General features: G+C 36.7%; 1 protein-coding gene across 4 annotated transcripts in view; it reads left to right on the top strand.

Annotated features, from left to right (window-relative positions):
* Positions 1 to 26944, top strand: part of CUL2 (cullin 2) — an 83954-nt gene that overhangs the window by 43310 nt on the left and 13700 nt on the right. For all 4 annotated transcript variants that reach the window (XM_022580410.3, XM_022580408.3, XM_022580409.2 and 1 more), the window contains exons 7-16: positions 9729 to 9825; positions 9922 to 10032; positions 12816 to 12978; positions 17641 to 17765; positions 19677 to 19784; positions 20509 to 20568; positions 21486 to 21614; positions 21716 to 21802; positions 22805 to 22957; positions 23234 to 23311. In XM_022580410.3, the coding sequence (XP_022436118.1) occupies positions 9729 to 9825; positions 9922 to 10032; positions 12816 to 12978; positions 17641 to 17765; positions 19677 to 19784; positions 20509 to 20568; positions 21486 to 21614; positions 21716 to 21802; positions 22805 to 22957; positions 23234 to 23311 (1111 nt within the window). The remainder of the gene's footprint in view (positions 1 to 9728; positions 9826 to 9921; positions 10033 to 12815; positions 12979 to 17640; positions 17766 to 19676; positions 19785 to 20508; positions 20569 to 21485; positions 21615 to 21715; positions 21803 to 22804; positions 22958 to 23233; positions 23312 to 26944) is intronic.

Raw genomic sequence — 26944 nt, 5'->3', positions numbered from 1 at the left:
GAACAGTTTTCTTCCTTCCTCTTTCTCCACTGAACTATGACTGACTAAAAGAACACGTCCAACGAGAGTTACAGGCTCTAGTATAATTTCCTTTGCTAAGAAATATTAGCTTTCTTCTTGACTTAGAATTCAGCTATTTTACATTAAAAGTATAATGAAAATATTGTTATGATTTTCTAAATGCACTTTTAATGAAATGTCTCTTTTTTTTTAAAAAAAAAAGAATTTTATTTATTTATGGCTGTGTTGGGTCTTCGTTTCTGTGCGAGGGCTTTCTCTAGCTGTGGCAAGCGGGGGCCACTCTTCATCGCGGTGCGTGGGCCTCTCACTACCGCGGCCTCTCTTGTTGCGGAGCACAGGCTCCAGATGCACAGGCTCAGTAGTTGTGGCTCACAGGCCCAGTCGCTCCGTGGCATGTGGGGTCTTCCCAGACCAGGGTGCGAACCCGTGTCCCCTGCATTGGCAGGCAGACTCCCAACCACTGCGCCACCAGGGAAGCCCCGAAATGTCTCTTTTAATATAATTTTGATCCAACCTAGTAAATTTTCCTTAAGTGTGATTGTTAGCTTGTTAAAAATGAATTTTATGAAAAATTAAAGAAAATATAACTGAGAAAAATAATACAACAGTAGGATACTAATTCTGGAAAAGACATAGGGACTATATGTTTAGAGACATTAGGGCAACTTGTTTTAGTTTTGTTGTTAAAATCAGTTTCCATTAAAGTATTATTCAACATGCTTTACTAATATCTCATTTATTTTTTATGTCTACTCTGTTAGGTAGGTATTATCTTACATTTTACAGCTAAGGGTACTAAGGCTTAATAATAATAATAAAATATGGAAACTGTGTACCAAGCAGTGATCTAAAAACTTTACGTGTGAATCCCATTTAATCTTCACCCTAGGTGATTGGTACAATTTACCATTTTACAGTTGTGTTGCTCTATTCAGCTCCCATCTTCTTAATTCCAGAGATTCAAATCTGGAATTTTTAACTCTGAATCCATTATGCCTGTCATTTCAATCCACAGAATGTTTCTTCCACTCCTAGCTCCAGTACTTAAGCTTAATGATGAATATATTTTGGTTTTATAATGCTTTGAGTATTCTAGTGTTTTCACACGTATTTTCTTTATTTGATCTCAAGGAGGCCAGGCAGGTTTTATTTATAAGTAAGCAAATTGAACTTCAATAAGGAAAAATGACTTACTGAACTTGATGTAGGTCGGAAAGAGACTCCATGCCTTTAAGCTTCCAATTTGGGTCTTTCTGCTACATTGCTTTAACATCTATTTACCCTTTGTCATGTGAGATATCATGGACAGATAGGGTGACAATAAAGCATGATGAGAGAGTGGTAAATTGCCCAGAGCACTGGGAAAAGTAGATTGAAAAAGGTGAGATGAAGTGGAGAGGATTATACAGTGAAAAGATTTCAGAGCAAGGACAAATGACATGCCGGCAATCCCTAACCAGATAGACGTGGTTTTATTCCTGCCTAGATAGGTCTCCCTTAGTGCTAACATTATTTAATGTAGTCTGAGAGGTTATTTTTTATCATAATAGCCAAGAGTTACTAAAAGAAAAGACATGTGCCTTTCCTAGTTCTTAAATATATTTAGTACTTGGTACACTGTTTACCCTTGGACGTCAACATTTTTTAGATACTGCTGCTTTAAAACTGTTCCCAGGGTTTTACGTTTGTTTAGCCCTGTGATTCTTAAGCACTTGTCCTTTAGCTAAAATGCTTGCTTCCACCACTCAGGTGCTTATCTGATACTAATGATACAGCTCTTTTCCTACAACTTGGGTTAGATAATCCCTACCTCAGTTAATTGTTCTTTATTTTACCCAAGTAATATACTTTCTCCATCTTTTCACTGTGTGCTCTTAGCTTCATCAGTAGATGAATTAATTTGGTTAGCACCTTTAGGAAAAGAGTAGTTCCTAATGTAACTTTGGTTGTGCAGAGGTATATTTTATGCTGCACCATCACCTGCATCTCTAGGAGTTTTTGTATAGAATCACACATAGAACTGTCCTTCATTTTCTTATTGTAAGAGAAATATACAGATCATAAAAATTCCCCAACTCACAGGTAGTGTGTTGATCTTCTTGGAAGATTTCACAAAGTTGAGGGCCATCTCAGCCTTGAAAGAGGTAAAGTTATCTGTCAAGCTAATGGAGGACTTTTTCTTGTGAAATCAAAATGTTCTGCTAAGTGAAAATTCTTACTAGGCATGAATGCTGAAATGCTCAGTAAACTGTAATACAATTTCATGACTTTTGAAAAAAGTTGTATTGGGTGGAGTGGGGTTTCTGTAGATCAGAAAAGACGGTCTAAAAAGGTCACAGGCAGGAAAACAAGACAGCAACATAAAGTGACGTAAAAGGCTAAACGACCATGTATCCTCTGCTTTTCAGGTACAGACTAGGTCCAGGCTCTTTTTTTGATTAATTGTATTCTATAAAGGTGGCTTCTTTTGAGGTATATAAACGCTACAGGAATAATCCCAGCTTCATGGATTTTAGAGAAACTGTTTCAGTGAAGTACTAGATTTAAAAGTGGAATGTAGGTTGCAGAATTTTTTTGTTTGCTTAAGAGAGTCAATGAAACAATTGTTTAATTTTTTTTTCATGGTATCATGAAATCTGTACACATAAAATTTAATTGATAATCCAAAAGTAAAAGTGCTCCTCCTATATAAGGAAGAAAGATACAAGTGATGTAGTCATAGGTTGTGTATCTGCATGTTTTTCACAGTGTCTGCTTCACTAAGGAAAGATAAAAGTAATTCTATTCATATAATAACTTGTCTTTTATAATAAAATAGTAGAATTGCCAATTGGGGCTTTCAGCGTAGTAACAACCTAACATTGTTTTTAATTTTAATAAATAAAATGCTGTAACTTTGTGGATCTAAATGTTACAGTGTAAGAATATGAAATTAGAGAGAAGAAAGTAGATACATTTTTAAATGCAGGTAAAAGGATTTGCTTAGATGCTTAAAGATACTGTTGAAAACACAGACTTTTTAATGCTAAATGAATTCAGAATTGCTTTCCTTTTTTCCAGTAGCTCCACAGTTAACTTTCTAGTGTCAAGTAGTCTTTGAACAAAAGTAGAAACTTTAAAAATTTTTTTTAAAATATATTTTATTTATTTATTTTTGGCTGCATTGGGTCTTAGTTGCTGTGCGCGGGCTTTCTCTCTAGTTGCAGCGAATAGGGTCTACTCTTCGTTGCGGTGGGCGGGCTTCTCATTGCAGTGGCTTCTCTTATTGCGGAGCACAGGCTCTAGGCGTGCGGGCTTCGGTAGTTGTGGTGCCTGGGCTCAGTAGTTGTGGCGCACAGGCTTAGTTGCTCCGTGGCCTGTGGGATTTTCCCGGATCAGGGCTCGAACCCATGTCCCTTGCATTGGCAGGTGGATTCTTAACCACTGTGCCACCAGAGAAACCCCAAAATAAAAACTATAAATAAAATTCTTTCTTCCCCTTTGAATTAGGAACAATCTATAACATAGGCTGCTATGGCTGATTTGTGTTTTCTCTGGCATGTTCATATGTTTGTTATTCTATTTCTTAACTGTTAAGAAATTATAGATTTCATTGAGGAAAAATATCTTGGATAAAAATAAAATTTAGGGCTTCCCTGGTGGCGCAGTGGTTGAGAGTTCACCTGCCGATGCAGGGGTCACGGGTTCGTGCCCCGGTCCGGGAGGATCCCACATGCCGCGGAGTGGCTGGGCCCGTGAGCCATGGCCGCTGAGCCTGCGCTTCCAGAGCCTGTGCTCCGCAACGGGAGAGGCCACAACAGTGAGAAGCCCGCGTACAGCAAAAACAAACAAACAAACAAACAAAATAAATAAATAAAATTTAATGTAGTAGTTTTTATTCTTTTGTATCTCAGTTTCTGAGAGATGTTTTAAATTTCCCAGCTCATTTTAGATTTATGGATTTTCATCGGTGCCGTTGTTAGTTTTTGTTTTATGAATTTTGAGGCTCTGTTGTTAGTTGAATAAATAATCAGGATTATTCTGTTCATGGTTAATTGTTTTTATTGTTATGTAGTAACTTTATCTATCTTGTGCTCTTTTTCCGTATTCTGTCACATATTAACATTGTTATAACAGTTTTCTTTTGGACTTTTGGGGATTTTGCTGTGTGTGTGTATCATTTAGTGTAAAATTAAATATAGATACAGGAGGCCATACAACACAAATGTACAGCTTAATGAATTATTATAAGGTGAATGTGCTTGTTACTGCCACCCAGGTTAAGGACTAGAACCATGCCAGCCTCCCCTGAGACCCTTGTGTGTGTCCCATCCCCTCCCTTTCTCCCATAGTAACCACTACCCAACTTTTGAGGCAATCACTTTCTTCTATTTCCTTATGGTTTTTTCACCCATGTGTGCATTCCTAGACTCTGTAGTTTAGTCTTGTCTATCCTAAAAAAACCTGCTCTAGACTGTGCCCCGACTGAGCTAGACTGAGCTAGACTGCGCCCAGACTGCTCCAGACTGTACCCTGACTGCTCCCAGACTGCACCCAGACTGCCCCCAAACTGCGCCAAACTGCCCCCAGACTGCTCCAGACTGCACCCAGACTGCGCCAAACTGCCCCCAGACTGCTCCAGACTGCACCCTGACTGCTCCCAGACTGCACCCAGACTGCCCCCAAACTGCGCCAAACTGCCCCCAGACTGCTCCAGACTGCACCCAGGCTGCACCAGACTGCGCCCAGACTGCACCCAGACTGCCCCCAAACTGCCCCCAAACTGTGCCAAACTGCCCCCAGACTGCTCCAGACTGGACCCAGACTGCGCCAAACTGCCCCCAGACTGCTCCAGACTGCACCAGACTGTGCCCAGACTTCTAATCTAAAACATCTTTTAATCAATAGGTTTCTCCTCCATCCCTTTTTTTTTTAACTTGTAACTTATTTGTTCATGAATCCTGGCCATTTGATCTTTAGACTTTACCACTGTCTGGATTTTGGTGATTGCATGCATGAGGCCCATTTATACGTGTTTCTTTGTCCTCTGTTTCCTGTAAATTGGCAGTTCAGTGTTTTACTCAGACTCAGGTTGGTTCTTGCCGGCAAAACCAAAGATATTTTGTTCTTTGGTAATGTCTGATTTTTCACTCTTTTTTTGATGTAAGCAGCCACTGATGCTAAATGCTGACATCTTTTAGTATATTGGGGTTTGTAAAAAAATGCCACCTTAATTCTGTCATTCGGTTTTCATTTTTTAACTTGAAAAATTTTATAAAAATATTCTTACCCTTATCTACTATTTGGTTATCGTATAGGAAGGGCGAAATAACTGCTTGTTTCTTTTCTTTTCTTTACCGAGTTGTCAGGATAATGAGTTGGTTTGCTGTCATGTTCAAAAAGTGGCCAATTAGCTTTTTTTTTTCCAACATACTGTGATGAAACTTATAGACTTAAATATATTTGACTTGTTCCTATTCATTGTCTAACTTTATTAAAGTTTAAATAGCTTCTCTTTGGTTAGTTGGTGCCAGAGCCTTTTTGAAGTGACCCTAGTCATCATTGATAACTTTCTTGCTATCTAGTATGTCAGTGTATTCCAGGCTTATCTTGTACATTTTCTTCCCCAGACCTGGTACCAGCTACTCAGTGAAAAACTTAGTTCCAAATACACAAATGACATGTACATGCATTCTTGAAAACCTTTGAGTGTTCCAGATCCTTTCCTCAATCTTCCTCTCCACAGAGGTAATAATCCCTGTTATCATTCGGTTAACTGTCTTTTCAAACCTTTTCCTATGAATTTTTATATCTATGTAGAGAAATAAATATGATACAGAATACAATACAGAATATTGTTCTGTTTTCTTAAGTATAGAATTTTTTCTTTTTTTCTAACTTCTGAAAATCATTTATGACGTACTTCTTTTAAAATTCAGTTTTATATCTTGATAATTTTTCTATGTTTGTACGTAGAGATCTTCCTCATTCTTCCTAAACTCTATATAATATTTGGTATGGCTCTACCTCATTTTTTAAACTCTTCTCCTAGTAATGTCTATTAGGTTGTTTCCAGCTTTTCCATTACTACAACTCCTGGCTCTGTCATGCACAGGTGCAGATGTTTGGAGCCATAGCGTATGTGCCTTTAGAATTAACGTTGCCCTCTGTAAAGTACCTGTTCTTCCAAAGGCAGAGTATGGGAACCCATTTCTCTACTACTCATCAAGGCTTGCCAGTCTGAAGGTGAACTGTTTCCTTGATTTTCCAGTGCCTCCTGAGGTGCTCTGGGGTTGGGGCCAAGCAGTCTGGGCACAGTCTGGTGCAGTCTGGGCTCAGTCTGGCACAGCCTGGGGGCAGTCTGGGAGCAGTCAGGGTGCAGTCCGGAGCAGTCTGGTGCAATCTGGGAGCAGTTTGGCGCAGTTTGGTGCAGTCTGGGAGCAGTCTGGGGGCAGTCTGGCGCAGTCTGGCCGCAGTCTGGAGCAGTCTGGCCGCAGTGTGGGTGCAGTCTGGCCGCAGTCGGCCGCAGTCTGGGTGCAGTCTGGGTGCAGTCTGGCCACAGTCTGGAACAGTCTGGCCGCAGTTTGGCGCAGTCTGGGGGCAGTCTGGGAGCAGTCTGGAGCAGTCTGGGGGCAGTCTGGAACAGTCTGGCCGCAGTTTTGCGCAGTCTGGGGACAGTCTGGGGGCAGTCTGGCACAGTCTGGAGCAGTCTGGGCACAGTCTGGGAGCAGTCTGGGGGCAGTCTGGCTCAGTCTGGAGCAGTCTGGGCACAGTCTGGGAGCAGTCTGGGGGCAGTCTGGCACAGTCTGGAGCAGTCTGGGCACAGTCTGGGAGCAGTCTGGGGGCAATCTGGCGCAGTCTGGAGCAGTCTGGGCGCAGGCGCTTCCCTCCTTCGTGGCACCACACTCACTGCTCCTGCAGGGACACGCAGAGCAGCTAGTCTGCTGATGACCTTGCTGGTTTTGTGCCAGCCCGCTTTCAGTAACACCACTTCTTGCCTGTCCTCCTTCACTATCTTCCACCCCCTCCCTTTAGCAGTTCTTTCTCTTGTGCATTTTGGTCCGTAATTTTGTTTTTCTGTGCTGTCTAGTCTTCATTCTCTTTTTTTCAATTTCTACAGGTCCAAGGGCTACAGCCAACAATGGAGTGTTAAAAAGTATCCTTCCTGTCACTTCTCAGATTTGGAGTGAGAGCAGGAGGCTGCATTTAATTTGTTGGAACCATATTCTCATTTTAATCATAGGGGGTGAATGGGAGTTTCACCAAGAGATTAATTTACCCATTGTCACATATCAGAATCAGGACTTTTGAGAGTTCCAACCTAACTTTTAATGACCATCACAAACCTGGTCTGCTCTCTAAAATGCCTTGGTTTTAAAATCACAGTTAGTGCTTTTTTGGTCTCTAAGCTTTCTTCTCCTCTCTAATTTATTGAAAATGCTTCCATTTTGCGCCTATCTGTACTTAAAATACTAGCTTATTGATGGTTTACTCGTGTACCAGGCACTGTGCTACATACTTTCTTGGATTATGCATAATCTTTACCATATCCTCGTGAGAGTACATAAATTTCTTACCCCCACTTTACAGAAGGGGACATCTCTGAGTACTAAAGGTTAATAAGCACCTGCACAAGGTGACATATTAATGCAGCCAGAACTTGAACCTAGGTAGTCTGACTCCAAAATCCTGGTCTTAGGGGCTACAATAAACTATTCCTATTAGTTCCCATCCTCCCAGCTGAGTGATTTCATTATGATTGTTGTAGGCATTTTCCACTTAGTTCTGTCAAGATCAAATAATGAGCCATATTCTAAAAATTCTTCATATTCTTTTCTCAAGGCTCGTCTCTTGGGATCACTGTTCTTAGATGAGACCAGAGCTTATTCAGATAACAAGCTTAGTCATTGCTTTTATATAGTACTAACTTAGCATCATTTCAGTTTATTTTCATTATCTGTCAGCCTAATAGAAATAAATTACAATGATTTTCTATTGTACCTTTTGTGCAGTTATCAAAGTGTATGGTGAATTGAATAATTATGCCTAAGAGTTTCTGAGTTCAGATGTTCTTCTTACAGGAGAGGACAATTTAGTTATTAAGCAGTAGGAATGTCGATGTTCTTTCTAGGCACTACCTTACCTGATTCCCGCTTCTCTGGGCCTTTTGGGGTCAGAAACAAATGGCAGGAGTGCTGAGAATAGCAGCAGTGGACGTTTTCCTGGTGCTGAGCAGGGACAGTAGGATTTGGTCATGAAAATAATTTTAGGTAACCTGATTTTCCAAATATTTAGATATTTCTCACTTTTGACTGATTTTCATTTGGTCCCAGGCAAAGTTAAAAGGCAAAAAGTGATGCGCTCCAAATCAGTGGAATAGGTTATATCATTATTTCAGCAGATTTAATTTGGGCTTAAGAGGGAAGGTCAGCAGAGGAAAGGAGCTCACCATGTGTCACCTTGTATGAACTCATCGTTCTTATTAGTTCTTATATCAAAATGTAGACTTTGTAACTACATTTCTGTGACTGTCAGAAGGACTGTAGCCATATTAATTCAAGCACAACAAACTTTTCCCAGAATATCCAGATAATTAATGGGAGACAGAATGGGAGACAGATTAGAGGGAGGCAGAGGCAGGGAGGGACACTGATATATAAAGGTAATTGCCACAATACTTTTCTTAAATGTTACAAAATCTTTATATCCCAGTACGAAAACCAGAAGATTTTACTAGGAAGTGATGATAATATATTTTTCTGCTGCTTTCTTTGTAAAATAATTATTAATTCAAAGAAAAAAAATATTTTAAAGTGAGGTGGAAGATTACCATGGAAAGGTAAACCTTTGACTGTATAATGGTTTGATTTGAGCATTATTACTGGAGTCAGAAACTTCCAACATAGAGCCAGACCGTTTTACTGTGGCTTTAGGCCCACTCTTATTTTTTTCCTATTTCATTTTCCTATTTCTGTAATTATAAAAGCCAAACTTCACCTTCATTTCTTATTGTGATTAAGACTTGCATCACAGTAGTACCCTTGACTAAGTAGGAACTTACCAAAATGTCACATGAATAATTGAGATGACTTTAGATCCCTTTGTAACTGTAACAGAATATAGAAATATTAAAACATATCTCACTAAATTTCTAAGTAGAGAAATACCTTTGTGCTTAAATGAAAGCATCAGTGGCTCTGGCAGACCTCTTAGAGAGAGAACAACAGTTATTAGTCATTTCAATGAGCGATATATTGTATTAGAGTGTACCTTTGAGGAATGAGTCTCATCAGGTTACTGTAGGCATACTTATGATGGTTCAAAGACTGCATTCTCAGACCACATCCTCTAGTAATAGAGTTTGTGGTGAGTGAAATTCAAATATTCTTAACCACTGGTATTTAAAGTCTTGAATTGATAGGCTCATAGCTACTCTATTAAAATTGGAGAAGTATCATCTTAGTGTCAACATAGTATCTTTAATTTTACAATTAAGCTTTTCTGTTGTTTATTGAAATGACATCTAATGTGTACATAAACTATCATAAATATTAACTCAGCTGCAATATGAAAAATCATTTTTAAGCATCGTGTGCATTGACCTTTAAAATGCTTTATACATAATGTGATTAGACCAATAGAATAAGCAGCCATATTGTGGCATACTTTGGTATATTCCCATAGATATTTGTATTCTCAAGAATGTTTTGTGTTATACCTTGTTTTAGTGATCGTGGTGGAGAAGACCCAAACCAGAAAGTAATCCATGGGGTTATTAACTCCTTTGTTCATGTTGAACAGTATAAGAAAAAATTCCCCTTAAAGGTAAAAAGCCTCCTTTAAAAACATAAATAATTAGACCTTTAATTTCTTAAGTTGCCTGTTCTCATTTTTTAAATATGATTTAATTGATTTATTTAGTTTTATCAGGAAATCTTTGAGTCTCCCTTCCTGACTGAAACAGGAGAGTATTACAAACAAGAAGCTTCAAATTTATTACAAGAATCAAACTGCTCACAGTATATGGAAAAGGTAAGAAAACATTATGTTAACTACATCATCTATTATATATCAGGCATGGTTTTATTTAATATTAGCTATCTTAGTTAATATATTTTTTTGATGGAAAAAGTTCTGTTTTTTTGATCATTACACTAAGTTATAGTTAATGTACAACACCTATTGATAAATCATTGTTCCTGCTATGGCATTTTCCATAGAAAAGGTGCTATTCCAGTTTTCATTGTGGTTGATGCTTTCTGATAAAATCCTGATTGCTGGATTTGCTTGTCTTTAAAATTAATATATATTCATATTCTTGGCAAAATAAACTATATTTTGTGCTTAGTAGATAAGGGAATAGGGTAAGTACAAAAGCTAAGGGTTGGGGTTTTTATCTTCCTCTAAAATGGAAGGAAAAAAATAGTAAAAATATAATAATTCTAGATACTTGGTCTTTTTGGTCTGTTAAGTTTGTGGAAGGCTGAGAAAAACCTCCACGAGAAATTTTAATCATTAAACCAACACATTGATAACCATATTTATAATTCCATGTATATTTTCTCAGTAAAAGAACAGTGAGATTATAAATTCAGTCATCAGATAAGATATGTTAGAAATTTTAACTAGATTGTTTCATCAGCAGTGTTGGATTTCAAGCATTTTATTATCAGATGATTTTTGTTAGTTTGTTTACCTTTAAGAAAGGTAAAATGGGGACTTCCCTGGTGGCGCAGTGGTTAAGACTCCACACTCCCAATGTAGGGGGCCTGGGTTCGATCCCTGGTCGGGGAACTGGATCCCACATGCATGCCACAACTAAGAGTTCACATGCTGCAACTAAGGAGCCCGCCTGCCGCGACTACGACCCAGTGCAACCAAATCAATATATAAATAAATACATATTTTTTTTAAGAAAAGGTAAAATGTTTCAAGTGAAATAGCTGTAGTGAGGCTTCCATAGGCCATAGGTCAGGAAATATCAGTACTTACTGATATGATACAATGGTGAATATTCCACAAAGCCCAGGTCCAGAAGTCTGAGTTGTTTAATTCTTTTCATGCTTTGTCACTCTTTAGCTCTGGGACCTTGAGGAAGTTATCTAGGACATTTTCCTCCGTTAAGTGCAGGCTAAACTAAGTCAGTGGGTCTTAGCACTTAGCCCTTTTTACATCTTAGACTTTTGTTAAAGGTTCTAGATCCAATCCTGAGAAGTACACACAGAATATCAGGGATACATACTCTCCTCGTTATATCTGGCTCTCAAAAACAGGCTGTTGGCAAACAATGGAAACAACCCAAATGCCTTTCAGGAGTTGAAAAGACAGGCAAAATGTGTATACATACAATGCAATATCATTCAGCCTTAAAAAGGAATAAAGTTTTGACACATGCTACAAGATGGATTAACTTTGAGAATATTATGTTGAGTGAAATAAGCCAGACACAAAAGGACAAACATCATATGGTTCCACTTATATAAAATATCTAGAATAGACAAAATAATACAGAAAGTATTATAGATTAGAAGTTATTGGGAGGGGAGGATAGGGAGTTATAGCTTAGTGGTTGCACAGTTTCTGTTTGGTGTAATGAAAAAGTTTTGGAAATAGACAGTTGCACAACATTGTGAATATAATTAATGCTACTGAATTGTACACTTAAAAATGGTTAAAATGACAAATTTTATGTTACATATATTTTACCACAATTTTAAAAAACTAATAATGTAATATACCAAAACCCACTGAATTGTATGCTTTAAATGGGTGAATCATATGATATGTAAACTAGATCTCAAACTATTAAAAGGAAGGCCATTGGAGATTATATTTGGAAAATAACATTTATAAGAATAGGTCATTTAATTAACAGACAATTCATATGGCCTTCCTACTTCCCTTTCTGTATCTTTCCTCTAGTTTTGGCTTTTTCTGCCAGCTACAGGTGGTTTATTTGAAGCCCTGCATTGAGGCACTCCAAACTTAATCTACTTTTTATTGATATGCACACTGCCCCCTGTTTTCATTATTTTATTTTTTTCCTTTTCTCATCCTCCCTTGCCTCCCTCAGACCCACATTCTAATTCCTTTTTTATTTAGTTAATCCATAAGCAGGTTAAAGTCATGTTTGTATACTAAACATGGCTAGGTCTGTTTTTCTTTTGAGGTAGAAATAAGCCAGATTCTCTGGCTATTATCTTTATTATCTGGTTCTTGTTGATGTTAACCAGTGTATTGTTTGTACCTCAGTGCTTTTTTAATAGGATAAGCTTTAATAAAGATCTTGATTGAAATATTTGACTATGACTAAATTTTTTTTACTTAAAAAAAATTTAGTGGAATATTTAATGCGATAGTTTACTGTCATGTACATACTGTTTGCTTTGTAAGATGAATCAACATAAAGTAATTAGCTTAATCCAGTTGATGTAATCCATGATCCAGTTGATGTAAATTACTTTTTAGTTTGATAGTTAAATATTCATAAAGTGACCACCTATTCTGGTTTTTAATGATCTTTACCCATGTTTCCTATTGCATATAGGTTGTCTATATGTAGGATGATTGGGGTCAATAAATGAGGGCAAAATGCAGACCATTTAACTTTTCATAAGGCCGTGCTGTTCATAAGACAGTGCTGAAATGTAGGTGACATCTAGCAGCTTAATAAAATTTTGAAATGACTTATGGAATGTGAGTTTAAATTAGTTATATAATTCTTATTTGTAAGTTACTTTGCCATGTAAGTTACTTATTGATATTACAGGTGTTTTCTCATAGTAGTTTCTGACTGTAAGAATATATTTCTCAAGGTTCTAGGTAGATTAAAAGATGAAGAAATTCGATGTCGAAAATACTTACATCCAAGTTCATATACTAAAGTAATTCATGAATGTCAGCAACGAATGGTAGCAGACCACTTACAGTTCTTACATGCAGAATGTCATAATATCATCCGACAAGAGAAAAAAAATGGTAAGTGATACCAAACATCAATGTGAATAGAAATTAAATTATAAACCCACTTTTTACATCATCTTCCAGCTACCTTAGACTTCCAGCATATTTAAGTAATAGTCTCTAAAATATTCGATATGCCTTTTTACAGATATTAATAATCTATTTTAAAAGATTGTTTTGGAAAAGTATATTTTCAAACTGTATTCTAAAGTCAAAAGAAAAACTGGGAAAATATGTTTGCACATTTTTAAAAATCACAGGGGCTAATTTCCTGAATACATTAAGAGTTTCTAGTAAATAAGAGGAGAAAAGACAAAGAACATGAAAATGAAATATAAATAGATTTTAAATATATGAAGATGCTCAGTCTCACTCAAAATAGGGGAAATACAAAATGAAAATACAATGAAATGTTAACAATAAGCAGTGAATAAAATGGAATTTTTTAGAAAAAAGCAATAAGGATTTTTAAATAGCAGGGAATAAATGTAACAAGATATGTGTCAGACCTACACAGAAAACTAAACATTCTTGAAAGCAACATTGATTTATAGATCCAGGGCAATCTTCTCAAAACCCAAGATTTTTTTTTAAACTCTGAAACTCTGAAAGTTATACTTACTCTTCAAGACAATTTTGAAGAGCATGATGCGAAAACTGCGGGATAGCATGACTTGTAAAAACCACAGTAATTAGGAATATGAGGCGTTGGTGCAAGGATAGGCAAAGAGACCAATGGAATAAAATAAAAAGCCAAGAAATAACCCATACATATGTAGATACTTCATTTAAGACTAAGGCAGCCCTGCAGAGCAGTGGGTAAAGGATAGTGTTTTGAACGCACAGCGCCAGGTCCGTTGGATATCCATGTGGGAAAAAAGCGAAATTTGATCTCTACCTCAAACACCATATACAAAATCGATCAATTCATTTTGGGCTTTTGATCTCAATGTAAAGCAGTAACACTTCCAGAAGATAATACAGGAGAATAACTTCATGACCTTGGAGGTAGAGAAAAATATTTTAAATAAGACACAGAAAGGAAAGATTGATCAAGTTGACTACTTTATCATTAAAAACTTTGGACCATTAAAAAACCATTAAGACCATTGGATCATCAAAATAGCATCACAATGACAGTCATAGGACAAAGGAGCCAAGAATACACAATGGGGAAAGGACAATCCCTTTAATAAATGTTTTTGAAAAAACTGGACAGCCACATGCAAAAGAATGAAACTGAACCACGGTCTTATATCCTACATAAAAATTAACTCAAAATGAATTAAACACTTGAACCTAAGACCTGAAGCCATAAAACTCCTAGAAAAAAACAAAGGCGATAAGCTCCTTGACATCCGTCTTGGTGATGATTTTTTGAATCTGACACCAAAAACAAAGGCAACAAAAGCAAAAATAAACAAGTGGGACTCCATCAAACTAAAAAGCTTCTGCACAGCAAAGGAAACCATCAGAAAAATGAAAAGGTGACCTACTGAATGGGAGAAAATATTTGCAAATCACTTATCTGATAAGGGGTTAATATCCAAAATATATAAAAGACTCATACAACTCAATAGCAAAAAGACTGATTAAAAAATGAGAAGATCAGGGCTTCCCTGGTGGCGCAGTGGTTGAGAGTCCTCCTGCCGATGCAGGGGACACGGGTTCGTGCCCCGGTCTGGGAAGATCCCACATGCTGCAGAGCGGTTAGGCCTGTGAGCCATGGCTGCTGAGCCTGCGCGTCCGGAGACTGTGCTCCGCAACGGGAGAGGCCCGCGTACCACAAAAAAGAAAAGAAAAGAAAAGATCTGAACAGACATTTTTCTAAAGAAGACTTACAGATGGCCAGCAGGTACATGAAAAGGTGCTCAACATTATTAATCATCAGGGAAATGCAACTCCAAACCCCAGTAAGATATCACCTCACACCTGTTAGCATGGCTGTTATCAAAAAGGCTAGAAATAACAAATGTTGGCGAGGATGTGAAGAAAAGGGAACTATCGTGTACAGTTGTGGGATAAAAATTAAAAATAAAACGATGATGTGATCTAGCAATTCTACTTCCGGGCATTTATCCAAAGAAAACAAAAACACCCCAAAAAATATATGAACCCTGTTCATATATGTTCATTGCAGCATTATTTACAATAACCAAAATAAGGAAACAACCTAAGTGTCCATTGATAGGTGAATGGATGAAAATAAACACACACACACACACACACACACACACACACAGAAATATCAGTCAGCCATTAAAAAAAAAAAAAATGAAATCTGCTATTTTGCAACAACATGGATCAACCTCGAGGGCATTGTGCTAAGTGAAATAAGTCAGACAGAGAAAGACAAATATCGTGTGATCTCACTTATACATGGAATCTAAAAAACAAAACACATGAACTTATGGATACGGAAAAGAGCTTGGTGGTTGCCAGAGCCAGTGGGGATGGCTGAAGGGAGTCAAAAGGTTTAATAACTTCCAGTTATTAAAAAAATAAGTCATGGGCATGTAATAATGTATAGCATGATGACTATAGGTAATAATACCATGTTGCATATTTGAAAGTTGCTAAGAGAGTAGATTTTAAAAGTTCCGCAGATATCGTATAATAACGCTTATGTGTGTAATCTAGAAAAATGGTATAGATGATTTTATTTACAAAGCAGAAATAGAGACACAGAGGTATGGATACCAAGGGAGAAAGGGGTGTGGTGGGAGGAATTGGGAGACTGGGATTGACACATATACATTATTGATACTATGTATAAAATAGACAACTAATGAGAACCTACTGCATAGCACAGGGAACTCTACCTAATGCACTGTGGTAACCTAAATGGGAGGGAAGTCCCAAAGGGGGGAGATATCTGTATGTGTATGGCTGATTCATTTCTTGTGCAGTGGAGGCTAACACAACATTGTAAAGCAACCATACTCCAATAAAAATTAATAAAAAAATAAAATTAAAAAGTTCTCATCACAAGAAAAAAGTTGTAAATATGTACGGTGACAGATGTTAACTCGACAGATTGTGGTGATCAGTCTGCAGTGTATACCAATATCATTATGTTATAAACCTGAAACTAACATATGTCAATTATAACTCAAAAAGAAAAAAAAAGGGCTGTCATACGGTTATATATTTGCAATCCCTGAAAAAGGTTTATGTCCAAAATATAAAATAGTCAAGAAGTTTGAACAGGCACTGCAGAATAGAGGTTATCCAAATGGCCAATAAACATATAAAAAGGCTCTCAATCTCACTAAAACAGAGGAATGCAAATTAAAACCAAACTAAGGTATCAGTACTTAGTCACATTTTGATATAAAATGAAAAAGACTGAAAATAATAAGTGTGGAAGTATATAGAGTAACAGGAACTTGTTATATGTTGGACCTAGAGTATAAATCAACGAAACCACCTTGAAACACTGCCAGTGAGTGACTGCTAATGCTGAGCAAACACATCTCTTGCCGTCCAGCTGTTGCTCTCATAGGTGTTCAACCCCCCACCCAAAATGCATGCACACATGCACAAAAAGACATGCACAAGCATGCTCACAGCAACATTGTTTGTAATAGCTCCAAACTGGAAACAGCTCAAATGTCCAGTAACAGCAGAATGAATTAAAGTACTGCATATTCACACAATAAAATATTATAGGAGAGTGAAAAGGAACACATTATAGCTTCATACAACACAGGTGAACCTTATGAACATGTTGAACCAAAGAAACCAAACATGAAAGAATTGTATGATTTCATTTGTATAAATGGTTCAAAACAGGCAAACTGAACCTGTGGTTTGGTTTAGTTTAGTAAGTAACTAATCTGTCACGACAGTGATTACCGTTGCAGAAGAACAGGAGGGGTAGTGATTGGGAAGAGGTATGAAGGGGACTTCTGAGTGGAGGTCATGTCTCTTTCTTACTGTGGGTGGTGATAACTTTGGGAAAGGGGTTCACTCGTGATAATTCATTGAGATATACACTTACGGTTTGTACATTTTTCTGTGTGTTATACTTCAGTAAAAAGTTTAAAATAAAACCCACTACACTGAGATATCATTTTCCACCTCTCAGTGCAAAGATCCCATTTGTTGGCAAGGGAGCTCCTGGCCACTGGGAGCTCTGTCTAGAAGGTCCTTCTGCAAGACTAAGCTTTGCATGGCAGTCCCACTTCCAGGGATTTATACTGCAGATATTCTTGCCCATATGCAGGATTATTAATTGTAACATTGCAATATCAAGAGATTGGAAACAACCAAATTCCCATTAATTGTTAAGGAATTGTTGTAATGTAGCCATAAAGTGGAGTGCCAAGCAGTTGTAAAATATGAGGAAATGCTTTGTGTACTGATGTAAAAAGATCTCTAAGTTAAAGTGTTGTTTATAGTACCTGAAATACGCTACCCTATTTGTATAAAAAGGGGCAGAGGGAAGAATAGCGTATTTGCTTGAATGGGTAGGAAACAGCTTTGAGAAGATACTAAACAACCACAACGTTGCTTTCCCAGGGGAAGAGGATGGGGTGATTGGGAGAAAGGTGTGGGGATCTGGCTCTGCATACTCTTCTGTAATTCTGCATTTGGAACCATATATTACCTATTATATTAAAAACATTTTTAAACTATTTGGAAATTTAATAATAAATTTCTTTTTCCCCTCAGACATGGCAAATATGTATGTCTTACTCCGTGCTGTGTCCACTGGTTTACCTCATATGATTCAGGAGCTGCAAAATCATATCCATGATGAGGGCCTTAGAGCAACCAGTAATCTTACTCAGGAAAATGTGAGTTACATAAGGAACTGGAAAATTTTTCTCTTAATCAGATTATCATGGAGTTTTTCTTTTGACTTTACTGTTTAAAAGCATGAAAGAAAAGTCCTACCATGCCAATAAATGAAACGTCTTTATTAAAATGTTCAAACCTAGAAGTTGTTGGACACATTTTGGAATTATCAATTATTAGAAAATCAGTGAATAAGATAAACTTCTTCCTACACACTGTCGTGTTCATTTAGCAATTGTTAATTTCTCACAGAAAAGTATGTTTGCTGTTTATTTTTAATTAATAATTAATTTTTGGCTGTGTTGGGTCTTCGTTGCTGCGCGCTGGCTTTCTCTAGTTGCGGTGAGCGGGGGCTACTCTTCGTTGCGGTGTGCGGGCTTCTCATTGCGGTGGCTTCTCTTGTGGCAGAGCACGGGCTCTAGGCGTGCGGGCTTCAGTAGTTGCAGCGCATGGGCTCAGTAGTGTGGCTCGCGGGCTCTAGAGCGCAGGCTCAGTAGTTGTGGCTCACGGGCTTAGTTGCTCCGCAGAATGTGGGATCTTCCTGGACCAGGGCTCGAACCCATGTCCCCTGCATTAGCAGGCAGATTCTTAACCACTGCGCCACCATGGAAGTCCCTGTTTGCTGTTTCTAAACAGTCTTGTTTCTGTGTAACTGGCATTAATGTTTAGTTACTTGTAGTGGTAATGGTATTAATCAGTGATAATATAGACAACTTACAATTTCATTTCCTTTTACATGCCCTGGATTTGATAGCCCGGGAAGCAAATTTGGATTAAAACTATCTTCCCTAAATATATGCTTACTACCCAAAATACCCAGCAGTGACCTTCATATCCTTAATCCCCATCTTAAGAGTTCCCTGCCATTTAAATTACTGTTTACAATAAGGTGTCTTCTATCAAAGTGTGTTCCTATTGTCAAATTTTGTTGGACCACCTTCTTTGTTTTTACAAGTGATGGTTGACAAATAAGATAGACATGACATCACATGTCACTTCTCTTTCCTATGTAGAGCTGTTTGCTCCTCCTGTGATGCAGTGATCTGTGTATAGACCTCATTGTTCAGGAGCATTTATTAAATGCTGATCTCCTTAGTTGTAGATTTATTTGTCTTTGGCAGGTAATTCTTAGATGTTATGTCCTGCCACAGTAATGCATAAGCTTTCCCATTTTTTGTAAAACTATTAATTTATATTGCTTAGATCTAATAGCCTGTATTATTTATTAGGTTTCTTAGTTTATATTAGTTTTACAGATTCAGGGTGTGGAATGACATTGGGCATAGAGGCATAGAGTTTGGTGTCAAGGCCTGGGAGATGCAAATACAAGAGAATGCGTTTGTAGGAGACTCAGATAATTTTAGCTGACTTAGAAGTCTTAGGTCTAACTTCATAGTTATCTCCATTAAGAATGAAAACTCACTTTTGCACTACTAGGTATTTCTTCTGTCTGAGATGTGGGGAACTGTACTGCCCAACTCTAGGGGTCTCAGTTTTCACAGATAATGGCTTTTTAACTTCTCCTCTCTCTCTCAGCCTTCAGTGCCTTTGAAGGCCGTTTTTATTTACATAATCCTCTATGAAAGTGATAGGCCTGGTAGTTCTGAGATTGTATCTTGTTACACTTAAGATACAGAATTCCAGCACCAGAGAGAAGTGTTTTTTCCATGGGTTCTTCTAGCAGAGAAACTACAGTCCTGCATTTCCAGTGTTGAATGACAGCTAATTTCAGCATCAAAGTTTTAGATTTTTAAGACAGTCTTAGCTAAAAACATTTTTTGAGGGTGTGTGTCGTGTGTAACATTATTTGCTTAGGGAAAACTTTACTCTTAAACAACTCTTCACTAAGCCAGATTATACCCTTGAACTTCTTAAAATGTGGTTTTGTACTTTGTATTTCATATTTTTAGATGCCAACACTATTTGTGGAGTCAGTTCTGGAAGTACATGGTAAATTTGTTCAGCTTATCAACACTGTTTTGAATGGTGATCAGCACTTTATGAGTGCGTTGGATAAGGTAACTTTTTAATACATATATTCTTATCTATATATGATTTTCTTCATTTAATCATTATTCTTTAAGGTAGTTTCAGAATTAGGGCTTCTAATTGTGAGATTTCTAATCTGGAGATGGAGATTCACCTTAACCAACCAATTTCATAGTGAAAGTCAAAATAGAAGTGTGTAACTTAACTTTTAAGTGAGTAATTGAATGATTGAATGCTTGAATTATATGGGAATTGAACTTCCCATGATTATGCTATAAAAGGAGACTTGTTAATACACTAGTATGTCCTGAAAAATACATGTATAATTTTAATATTCTTTAGTGCTCATTTTTCCTTTGAATATAATACTTAGGCTATAATGAATAATATTTGAAAGAAAAGTAAATATTATATTTTACAAATTTTTAAATTTAAATTTGCCTACATGGTTGTTGTAAGATTTTTGAAAATATAGTCTTATTTTATGTGTATTCAAATATCAGTAATGAGTTATGAAGAGTATCTTTCAGTAGGAACAGGATTATATGTAATCATTATATAATTACCATGAGGGACACAGCGAGAGGAGTTTACCCTGTGTTAGATATGACAACAGTATTAACAAACTACCCCCAAAATGCCATGTTTTATGTGGGGTAGTAATTTTTGGACGTACAGATTATAGCATATATAGAGCTAGCTGTGTTTTTGCCCTATTAATGGTGGCTAATTCCTGGTCTGTCTTCTATATAGGCCCTTACATCAGTTGTAAATTACAGAGAACCCAAGTCTGTTTGCAAAGCACCTGAATTGGTAAGTTTGATGGTTGCATAAATGTAAACATATGAAAAGTCAGCATTAGAAAATGAAAACTGAGGTGAATGTCAAATTAATTTGTTTTTGTAGCATTTTTTAAAAAAGTAGTTGAAATTAATTATTAAAAATAAAAACATATCAACACTGTATATCATTTGGCTTTTATTTAAGGAATGCAGTAGGTCATGTCTGTAGCCTTTTCTTAAGAAATAATTGAAGGAGAAAATATTCCATTTTACAATGCTTGGGTTGGAAAGTATGACTGCTTTAAAATAATTTGCATTACTTTACATGGAGATTTTATTTTATCTGAGATCTAAAGGGAATTTGATGAAAAATGTTTGATAACCTTTAAAGGAAACTTGCTCACAAGGTTGTTGTGAGATTTTTAAAAAGTACTTATGTAATGTCAGAAATGACAGAACTGCTCAAAACTCACCTAGGTGTTCCATCAAAACTTAATTACTGGGCTTCCCTGGTGGCGCAGTGGTTGAGAGTCCTCCTGCCGATGCAGGGGAAACGGGTTCGTGCCCCGGTCCGGGAAGATCCCACATGCCGCGGAGTGGCTGGGCCTGTGAGCCATGGCCGCTGAGCCTGTGCATCCGGAGCCTGTGCTCCGCAACGGGAGAGGCCACAACAGTGAGAGGCCCGTGTACCGCAAAAAAAAACAAACCAAACTTAATTACTTATATCAGTGCTGTATTGATCATTCAGGGTTGATTAGATTTTTTACTGTTTATAGTTTTTAAAAAATTTCCCTGATGACATATATTTCAAGTTCTTTAGTGCATGTCCACGATTATTAAAACATAAGCTTGAGGATGGCAAAGACCGTGATCTTATTTTGTGTTGTTGCCACTGTGCCTGCTTTGAGAAGGGCCCTCTGAAAGCGTTACTGTCAATTTCTATTTGAGCTCGCTAAGTACTGTGACAACTTGCTGAAGAAATCAGCCAAGGGGATGACAGAGAATGAAGTAGAGGACAAGCTCACGAGCTTTATTACTGTCTTCAAATATATTGACGATAAGGATGTTTTTCAAAAGGTAAGTTGTGAATCGAGAGGTTTTATGTGTCAGCTTTGATTTATTTTTGAACTTTAAATCATCAGAAAGGAAGTAATCTTTTAAAATATTTTTTAATGTAGTTCTACGCAAGAATGCTGGCGAAACGTTTAATTCATGGGTTATCCATGTCTATGGATTCTGAAGAAGCCATGATCAATAAATTAAAGGTACTGTAGGCCTTTGATATGATAGTGTCCTAGAAGTTATTCCACTAGCACACAAAGATGTTCATTGTAGCAATATAAGTAATAACAGGAAATAATTCATCAACAGTTGACTGGTTAAATGTAAAGTGGTGTAGTCTCATGGTGGGATATGAAAATGCTGTATTAAAGGACAAAGTCTCTCTATATGTTGATATAGAATCATCCACAAGATAAAGTGTTAACTTTACAAAAAACTTGTATTACGTATAAATGAACACACCTAAAATATTCCTTTAAGTACAAGTTCTGTGGAGTGCATTTGAATTTCAGTTCACTTTTATGTCATTTTAGCTTACACACTGATGAGATAAGCAGTTGCTAATTTTATTTATCCTGAGTTATTCAGTAGTTGATAATTTTCCTGTATGGTATACATTGAATATGTGGTCCTTTTTAAATATACCAAAAATAATTTACCGTTTAATTTTTAGAGGTAATGTTAACAAAGCTTTTTATATCCCAAGATTAGAGATCCAAATTTTCTGACCTGGTGATGGCAGAGTTTTGAATAACTTCAAAGAAATAGATTTCTTCATTACTCAGTTAATGGTGTTAAAAATCTGCCTCAGTACCCTCCTTTTTAACAAATATTCCCAGTTATCTTTCATGTGTATTTGATACTATCTGTAAACCTTACAAGGTATCATCTTACATTCAGTAATGGAGCATTTTGTAGTATTGAAATGATATACAGATTTATAGAAAAGTTCTTGTTTTAAAGGGAAGTTTGTTGTTTCATAAATATTTGTTTTCATTCACTTATTTAATCTGCATTAAAAAAAAAGGAATTTTTGAAAGGTTTTGAATGGCTGCTTTGGGTCATGAATAATACAGGCCTTTGGTGTAAGTGTACAAGCAGGACCTTTGACCATAGACCTAGCAGTAACAAAGCATTCTTAATAATCAGTATGGTTTATTATTTTTGTTTTTAAGTCATATGTTTTTTAAAACTTTCTTTTACAGCAAGCCTGTGGTTATGAATTTACCAGCAAGCTACATCGGATGTACACAGATATGAGTGTCAGTGCGGATCTGAACAATAAGTTCAACAATTTTATCAAAAATCAAGACACAGTAATAGATTTGGGAATTAGTTTTCAAATATATGTTCTACAGGTATGAATATGTGTTTCATTGTGAGCATTTACTAACCATTTCAAATACTCTGATACAAATGATTAATAGATTGATGCCTGATTACCTTTCTTTCAATCAGAATATTATAACTTCTAAAGTTATATTGATCTGGAGTGAACCGTGCCTTGATAGTAATGCTGGTGGGTTTTATCAACATTTTGAGGAAGGAGAAAAAGGTGCCTTAGTTGCTTAAATCATTTTATAAACATTTACTTTCAAGTGAGATGTTTAACTATTTGACTTTTCTCCTTCTAGGCTGGTGCATGGCCTCTTACTCAGGCTCCTTCATCTACATTTGCGATTCCCCAGGAATTGGAAAAAAGTGTACAGATGGCAAGTTGGCAGAAAATATATTGGAAGACCTAAGGAATTTTAATAATTATCTTCACGTTATATCACTTTAAATATTTCTCCAAAGTCTTGAGGGCTCACGTGATATAAAAATATATTCACAAATTATTGTTATTCTGCCTTGTTATTGTTATTCTTCCTCAGTACCCTCCCTAAAAAGGAGGGTACTGAGGAAGACTGTAAATTATTGTAGTTTCTAATATTAAAACTAAAATGCTAAGGGTGTCAGTTCTTTGTCAAAGCATGTCTCTTATTCTTAGTAAACCTGTTATCTGTCTTAAGTAGTTCTAAATTACAAGGATTTTGATATTATAAGAAAGTTTAGAATCCAGTACTTAAAACAATCATTTTCTAATTTTTCATTTGAATATTGAGCCATCTTTATAATTCATTTATCCCTTATAATAGTTATTTTTATTCGGGGCTGTAATTTAGGTAAATATACGTAGAATGTGAAATATTCTAGAAAAAATAGATTGAAGCTGGAAAATTCAAGTAAAAATGGCTTTAAAGTGTGACTGAATAGAAACCATAGACTTCTTACCCAAAGCTTTTAAAGAGACTGTGGAGACTACATCTTTAACAGCTGTTGAGATGTAACTTGTACCATACGGCTTAGTCATGTAGTCTTGTAGTCATTGTATCAGGCTGCTGTAACAAAATACCACAGCCTGGATGGCTTATGAATGACAGAGATTGATTTCTTATGGTTCTGGAGGCTGGAAGTCTGAGGCCAGGGTGCCAGCACAGTGGGATGAGGGCCTAAGGTGACAGACTTCTTGCTGTGTCCTCACATGGTGGAAGGGGCTAGGAATCTCTGTGGGGTCTCTTTTATAAGAGCACTAATGCCATAGATGAGGGCTCCATCCTCACGATCTAAGCACCTCCCAAAGGCCCCACCTTCTAAAACCATCACATTGGGCATCAGGATTTCAATATGAATTGGGGGAGACAACATTCAGGCCACAGCACTATACAGTTCACTCAAAGTGTACACTTTCATTGGTTTTCAGTATATTCACAGAGCTTTGCAACCACCAGCACCATTTTAGAACATTTTAATTACCCTAAAAGAAACCCCCTACGTATCAGTAGTCACTCCTCGCCTTCCCCAACTCCCTCCCCTCACCCTAGCCCTAGGCAATCTGCTTTCTTTCTCTGTAGATTTGCCTGTTCTGGACATCTCATATAGAGCTATGTCACACGTGCTTTTGTGACTGCCTTCATTCACTTTGCAGAAGAATGTCAAGGTCCATCCATGTTTGAGTCTGTGCCAGTAGTTCATTCCTTTTTATTGCCAAATAATATTCCATTGTATGGAGACACCACATTTTATTTATCCATTCATCAGCTGTTGGACGTTTGGGCTGTTTTGACTTTGGGGTGTGTAAGTAATGCTGCTATGGACATTCACGTACAAGTTTTTGAGTGGATGAACATGTTTTCGTTTCTTTTGAAACTGACCCTTTTTGATTCTCTAACTCACCAAAGGAGGCTTATCTTTTAATAGTCTTTTACTTGGGCAGTAACTTGAGGTTGTGAACCAGTGAGTTATGCATATGTTTATGAAGTTTAAAATGAAAATGGTATTTCATTACACTATTTACTAGAGATGTTCACAGTGTGTAGTTTGAATCATTACATTATGTATGTATGTTATTTTTGCTTCTTTCAAAATAAGGATTATAAATCAAGTAACACAGTGTAAGCTCCGGAATCATAACTCCTGATTTTAAATGTCTGCTCTTCCATTTACTGTGCTCTGTGACTTTGTTCAAATAACTTCCAAATTTTTTGTTAACTGATAATACTACTACTCAGAGTGTTAATATGAAGATGAAATATGTAAAGCGCTTAGTCTGGTATATAAGAAGTACTCAATAAATGCTGAAAGTAGAAGTAATAGTTAATAGTGATAGTAGTGGTAATAGCAGAGTAGCCAGGTAGATTTCAAGATACCATGCATAAGGTGGACTTTCCGAATAGGAGTCTAATTTAGGACTTTCTGCGTCTTTGAAAAGGCATGATAGTGCAAACCATCTTAGAAACTTCATGAAGAAGAGCATTTGTTTGGATGGGCAGAATATGATCCCAGGGCAGGGGATGGGGTAACCAGGTGTAAAGCACTTTGATGTATTTGTGACCAGGCAAGAGAAAGAAAACTGACCCCTCACCTTTGACAGTCTTAAACCTTATTTCTTCTTAAGAGCCTGCTTTTCCAGTCGAAATTAAGGGACAGGGTGGGGGCTGGCAGAACTAAAATCTCCTTTAAGTTTGTTATTCTTCTCTTTCTCCTTGAAATAATTATTTGTCAGTAATTATTGGAGTACTGGAATCAACCCCTTAAACTCTATTTATTAACATATGACCTTCCCCAGGTTCCAGTGTCCTCATTTACAAACAGGAAGTGGGTTTCTTTCTGACTATAAATTATGATTCCAAGCATATCATTCTCTCAGTTTGGACTTTCTCTAATTACCAGTAGAGGGAGTTGGTCCTTACATTTCTCCTAGTAAATCCAAGTTTTCAGTCACATAAGAATGAAAATCCATCTGTGTATTTAATAGTGTACATTTTTTCACATGTAAATTAATTCCCTTTGCTTTAATGGTCATCTAGATATTTCCCATCTTTCCCTTAAATATAGCTGTTTATCAGAAATCACATCCATTTTACACGTATCTTAAAGCTATGGAAATTAAGCTTTAATTGAAAGCAATTTATTTTGGGGACTTCCCTGGCGGTCCAGTGGTTGAGACTTTGCCTTCCAGTTGGGGCAGGTGGGGACGCGGGTTGATCCCTGGGTGGGGAGCTAGGATTCCACGTGCCTCGGGGCAAAAAAACCTGAACATAAAACAGAAGCAATAGTGTAACAAATTCAATAAAGACTTTAAAAATGGTCCACATCAGAAAATCTTAAAAAAAAAAAAAAAAGTGTTTTGCATATTAGACCAGTATATCTTAAATCTACTTTTGTACCTGGTCCACAAACCTGAATAATAACTAAAGAAATATAAGGTAGTGTATATTAGTGCAGCTCTCTGTTTGAAGTGAATATGCTCATCAAATATGAAACATTCATTTTTAAGGCCCCTTGAGTTTCAATTAATGCCCTCAAATGGTATTTGAAAGATGCTCTCTGTTAGCCTGACTATTATAACTATTAAGCCTGACTTTAACATGAGAAGTTTAGTCAAGGCATATTTATTACTAATAAACTTTGATAACACAGTTATTTAATGATATCGTTAAGCAAGATGTTACAACTTTTGTCTTTTAATACCAGATGAATTGATACTACTCTCATTTGGAACTGAATCTTTTTGTTCTTGACTAGCTATGGATATGAGAATCTTTATAATCAGATTTTAAATTTAAGCGTAAAGGAATGCTTTCTTTGGCATATTGATATCATCAATAAAACTTTAATGGTGGTACTAGTTGCTAGGGCTATAAAGAGGTAAAGCATGTGCTTTCAGAGCTTGGAATATACATCCTAAAGCTAGTTTTGCACTTACATAATTTATAAAGAGCATTTTAAACTTTGGTTTTCTCAGTTTCAAAAGTGTTTTATTTTGCTTTTGTCCATAAATTCCTTATAAATGTTTCATAATT

Source organism: Delphinapterus leucas, chromosome 2 (assembly GCF_059928025.1).
Source record: "Delphinapterus leucas isolate spDelLeu-1000000601 "Yukka" chromosome 2, BTC_Dleu_Yukka2, whole genome shotgun sequence".
Classification (NCBI taxonomy): Eukaryota; Metazoa; Chordata; class Mammalia; order Artiodactyla; family Monodontidae; genus Delphinapterus; species Delphinapterus leucas.
Note: the sequence above shows the minus strand (reverse complement) of the source record. Positions and strands in the feature narration are given on the sequence as shown.